At 33.4% G+C, this 6,000-nt stretch overlaps 1 protein-coding gene across 6 annotated transcripts in view; it reads right to left on the reverse strand.

The window, feature by feature from the left end:
* Rps6ka3 (ribosomal protein S6 kinase A3) overlaps positions 1-6,000 on the reverse strand; it is a 150,972-nt gene that overhangs the window by 31,280 nt on the left and 113,692 nt on the right. For all 6 annotated transcript variants that reach the window (XM_048796418.1, XM_048796421.1, XM_048796419.1 and 3 more), the window contains 3 exons: positions 4,164-4,201; positions 3,828-3,970; positions 3,108-3,178 (listed from right to left, as the gene is read on the reverse strand). In XM_048796418.1, the coding sequence (XP_048652375.1) occupies positions 3,108-3,178; positions 3,828-3,970; positions 4,164-4,201 (252 nt within the window). The remainder of the gene's footprint in view (positions 1-3,107; positions 3,179-3,827; positions 3,971-4,163; positions 4,202-6,000) is intronic.

A 6,000-nucleotide genomic window follows, 5' to 3' on the forward strand; every position in this document is an offset into this window, starting at 1 on the left:
CAAACCCAGTGAGTGCCTCATGCATGCCAGGCGAGCACACTACCACTGAGCCACAACCCCAGCCCCTCTCTAGTGCTTTTGAGGAATGTGTTAGACATGTTCTCCTTTGCTGGAAGTCCTTGTGGTAATTTAAGGCTACACTGTATCTTTCTCCTAACATGGATTTAAAAAAAATTTTTTTTAGTTGTCAATGGACCTTTATTTTATTTATTGGTATGCAGTGCTGAGAATCAAACCCAGTGTCTCACACATGCTAGACAAGCACTCTGCCACGGAGACACAATCCCAGCCCTTTTGGTACTTTTTATTCTGGTAAAACTATGCAGTTTGGGGCCAGGGTTGTGGCTCAGTGGTAGAGCGCTTGCCTAGCCTGCGTGAGGCACTGGGTTCGATCCCTGGCACCACATAAAAATAAAAACAAATAAAATAAAGGTATTATGTTCATTTACAACTAAAAAATATTTTAAAAAATTATGCAGTTTGAAGGTTTTGGATATTTTTTATGATCTGCAGGTAAAGGCTGAAACACTTTATGTGGAATTCTTTGTGTGTATGTGTGTGTCTGTGTTACTGGGGACTGGACCCAGGGGCATTCTACCACTGAGCTATATATCTCAAGCCCTTTTTTTACTTTGAGACAGAGTCTCTCCTAAGTTCCCCAGGTTGTCCTTGAACTTGCAATATACCTGCCTCAGCCTCCTGAGTAGCTGGGATTATATGTGTATACCACCATACCTGACTGAAATTCTTGATTTGGTAAATTTGTGATGGAGCCAATCTGTACAAATCAGAGACTCCACACCTTTTGTCACAGTCTGTAGTTTGGATGGGAGTCTCTGACCTACTGAGCACAAAATCTCTGCCATAAGTATAGTGATTATTCTCTTTAGAAGCAATGCTGCCCTAAATGTTTAGCCTGCTAGTCTCTTTAATTTTAGCCATTTAGGTGGATATGCAGTGGTACCTAATAGTAGTTTTAATCTTCATTTTCTTTTATTTTGTTTTTCAAGAGATAGGGTCTCCCTATGTTGCCCAGACTGGCCCAGGACTCCTGAGCTCAAGGGATCTTAACTGCCTTACCTTTCCATTTAGCTGAGACTACAGATATGTACCACCCCACAGGAAATTTTGCATTTTATGATTAATGAGTTTGAGCATCTTTTCATAAGTTTATAAACCATTGAATATCCTCTTTTATGTGGTCCCTATTTCTACCCACATTCTTATTGTTTCTTTTTCTTACTGATTGGAGTTTGATACATTCTGGGTACAAGTCTCTTTGCCGATTCTGTCAGAAACTTCTTTTACTCTTTTTTTTTTTAATATTTTTTTCAGTTGTAGATGGACACAATATCTTTATTTTATTTATTTATTTTTATGTGGTGCTGAGGGTCGAACCCAGTGCCTCACTAATCTAAGGTAAGTGCTCTACCACCAAGCTAAAACCCCAGCCCCTTTTACTCTCTCTTAATGGAATCTTTTGGTAGGAAGTATTTTCCCTCTACTGCTCTGCAATTCCCAATGGTTATAAATTAAGGGTATAAATATATGTAGGTCTGTTACTGTTATCTCTAATCATTGCAGAAGTCTACATAATTGTTTCAATGCTATATTGAGTTACTTACAATTATAATACTTGATACCTGGCAAAGGAAGTCTAAATATCTTAATCTTCTCAAAGAGTATTTTAGTGATTCTTGGTCCATTATCATATTAGAATCAGTATATCAAACCCTCCATATAAAACTGGATTAAATTTTTATTTTATTTGCATTGCAACTATAATTTTATTATCTAGTATGGTAGCTACTACCCATATATGGCCACTGGACACTTGAAATCTGGTCATCCAAAATCTAAGTGAAAAATACATGCTGAATTTCAAACAAATATGAAAAAACACTTTAAAATATGTCTTAATCATTTTTTTTAACTAGAGATCGAACCTGGGGGCATTTAGCACTGAACCACATCCCCAGCCCTTTTTATTTATTTTGAGATGGGGGTCTCACTAAGTTGATTAGGGCCTTGCTTGGTTGCTAAGGCTGCCTTGAACTTGCTACCCTCTTGCCTCAGCCTCATGAGTCACCAGGATTACAGGTATGCATCACCACATCTATTTCACTAATCATTTTTTATGTTGGTTACCTGTTGAAATGATAATATCTTGGAATATTGGGTTAAATAAAATATATTATAATTAATTTTGTTCCTTCTTACTTTTTTAATTGTAGCTTCTAGAAAACATAAAATTATGTATATGGCTTGCATTATATTTCCATTGAATAACATGATGTATAGAACCTACATCTTTATAACACTGGGTCTCTTATAATGTGAACATGGTTTATCCTTTCATGTTATTTTGGTTGTTTAAATTTCCTTTAAATAAAATTCTCTTGTTTTCTGCATAGAGTTCTTGTATAACTGTTGCTGGATTTAACCCTAGAAATTTGAAAATAATTTTTTTTTTTTTTGGTGGTACTGGGGATTGAACCCAGGGAGCAATACCAGTGAACTATATCCCTATTCCTTTTTATTTTGAGACAAGGTCTTGCTAAATTACCAAGGCTGGCCTCAAACTTGTGGATCCTCTCCCCTTAACCTTCCAAATAGTGTGGATTATAGGTATTCACTGCCATGACTGTGGAATTCAAATATTTTATTATTGTAAACAGTATCTGCTTTAAAATTGTCATTTTCTGTTACTCACATACAGAATTTACTTTTTTGCCTGCTTTAACATACTGTCTAGTACCACTGGTACAATGCAGATGGAAGTGGAATAATGAACATATTTATCATATTCCAAATGTCAAAAGGTAAACTTTCAGTATTTCATTACTCACATGAAGATAATGAGTACTCTAAACCTATGTAGTTTGTTTATATTTAAACCAGGTAATAGTGATGAATTTACTAGCTATTTCTTTATTTTTTCCCCCCGAGCTTTATTTATTTATTTATTTATTTATTTATTTATTTATTTATTTATTGTTTTTTGGCTATTTCTTATACTACATGTCCAACACTCTAAAATCTCATTTTTTTTTAGTATGAAGCCTTTATTTTAGAATATCAAAACATCTTCATTAGGGAGTACTTACTTAAGGATCATTGTCATTGTTTCTTTTCGATCTTTTCCTTGGAAAGGTAGTGTGCCAGTGAGCATTTCAAACTACGGAAAGGTAAAATAATCAGAGGTATAAGTCAATAAATATAAAAATCTCAAGGCCAGAAGTACAGAAAGCATTATCTTAATTATAAGTCAAATGTTTAATACTTACACTATATTCATTACAGAAATTCCTGATAAGTCCTAAAAGATAATTGAGCTCTGTAGTTTTCTTGCATAAATTAATCATTTTATTTATTTTTAAATCACATTTCAAATGGCAATTTAAAAGTGTAGATATGTGAATAACCTGACAGATGTCAATTTCATATAAACTTTTTTTTTTTAACCAATACTGGGAATTGAACCCAAAGGCACTTTATCACTGAGCTTTTGCTACATGCCAAACCCTTCCATTTTTTAAGATAGTCTCTGTAAGCTTCTGAGGCTGGCCTTAAACTTGTGATTCTCTTTCCTCAGTCTTCTAAGTAGATGGGATTAAAGATGTGCACCCACTGGGCTTGGCAAAAACTAAGGAGTTTCATAGTCCTTCTACACTGCAGGCAATAATTTTTCTTATTTATTATATATACTATAAAATATAGAAAATAAAAATACCAATTTCTCTCTTATAGAATTCACTTTTGATTATCCTTTAATATACAAAGCAACAAATCCCAATTCTCCGAAAGGCCAAAAATCCAAACCTTACCATTAACACACCAAAAGACCACCAGTCGGCGCTTTGAGTATGACCTCTACGATTAACTACTTCTGGAGCCATATATTCCACAGTTCCACAAAAAGAATATGCCTTCTTTTCATGGTCAATAGACTCTTTACTTAGGCCAAAATCTGCCAAAATAAATACCACACAATAATTTTCACATATAAATTTTAAACTCTGAATTCCAAAATTTACATTATTAAAAATTCTAACTCAGGTTTTAAACATAATGTATTAGTCAATATTTGCACCATAAATAATCTTAGAAGAAATTATATAGAAGAGAGTATTTTAATAAAACGAAGGGTTTTTCTTTTTTACCTGTTAACTTGATGTGGCCTTCTTCATCAAGAAGTATACTGAAAGAAAACAAAGTCAGAAAATCTCTCAAATCACTGAATAGTGATGTATAGCAACTAAAATGAAATAACTTTCTTAAGCATCAGATCACATTTATTCTAAAATATTGCTTTAGACTGAGAATTACAAAGCAAAGGTAAAGGGTGAAAATATTTTTTTGGATACATATTTATAAAAGACCCAAAACAATGCCATAACTTAGATTAATGAACAATAGGCACTCAAAAACTATTAGGGGAAACCAAACCAAATAAGCTATATCCTTCTAAGCTGTTCTCCCCCCGCCCAGTTGGCCTGACTAAACATTCCAGTTTCATTTTCATGGTCATTTTTTAAAGCATCTAATTCAAGCATCCTTTCCAAGTTCTTTTTTCCTGACACAATCTACATAATCCTGTTCTCAACATACCATGTTCCCCACATTCCTCATTTTCACTGACCTATCCCTTCACTATAGACATTCCTCAGTGTTTTCTGGGGAATTACTAAAATCTTATAGTAACTTTTTCTTCTGTTTGAATATTTATTTCATCAGGAATAAATTTCATATCATGATAGAATTTGGGAAAATAACAAGAAAAACTCAGTAATTATTTGGAAAATAAAAAAAGAATCATATGGATGGGGATATAGCTTAGTGGTAGGAAGTTTAGGATATTAGCATTTATGAGGCTCAGGGTTCCAGTCCTAGTACCAACAAATAAACAAAACAAAAAACAATAAATAACATATGAAATGTATCCAAAAACAAAATAAATGACAAACACATGTAAAAGTATTACAATTTCTAAATAATCACTTAAAAGGGTTCCAAAGGAACATTTTCTCTACTGCCTGTCACAATGTGTAATTTAATTTCTGCACATAACATTTTAAAGTAATAATAAAAATAGCTGATAAAAATGATGGTTACACAACTCTGAATATACCAAAAACCAATTAATCAAACTTTTTTTGAGATGGGGTCTTGCTATGTTGCCCTGATTTACCTCAAATTCATGGGCTCAAGCAATCCTCCTGCCAAAGCCTCCAAAGTGTTGAATTTATAGGTACACACCACTGACTGAATTATATATTTTAAATGGATCAGTTATATAGTATGAGAATTATACCTCAATAAAGCTATTCTTCAACCTCCTAAGTCACTGGGATTACAGGCATGCACCACCAATATCAGTTTTTTTTTAAATTGGTGCATTATGATTATACATAACAGATTCATTGAATTAAAATAATTCAATCAATTTCATTTTCCAGTACCTACCCTGTCCCTCCCCCTGACCCTTTTCTTTACTTCACTGGTCTTCCTTTTATTTTCATGAGGTTCCTTTTTTCAATGTTTGCTTCTCCATTACTGCTACTAAAAGAGTTGGAAATTTTGCTCAATTCAGACTTAAAAGTTGAAATTGTAAGAAGAAATTTCCAATAAATGGTATTTGGGGGAAAGTGTTATCTCTATAACATTCTTCATATCAAAGAATTTCTAGATGGAATTATAGTTAAAAAACACAAAATTAGAAGAAAAATATATGATCATGGGATTGGGAAAAGCATTTTGAACAATAAAAGTCATGAGAGAAAACACAAAAGAAAAAAATGGATTGATGTAAGAAAAAAGTGTGTAGATTAAAATAACAAATTTAAAGAATGGAAAGCTGGGCACAGTGGCACATGCCTGTACTCCCACCTACTTGGGAGGACGAGGCAAGAAGTCACTTGAGTTCACCAATTCAAGACCAGCCTGGGCAACACAGTGAGACCCCTGTCTCAAAAAAAAAAAAAAAAAAAAAAACCAAAA

Source organism: Marmota marmota, unplaced genomic scaffold (assembly GCF_001458135.2).
Source record: "Marmota marmota marmota unplaced genomic scaffold, marMar, whole genome shotgun sequence".
NCBI lineage: Eukaryota > Metazoa > Chordata > Mammalia > Rodentia > Sciuridae > Marmota > Marmota marmota.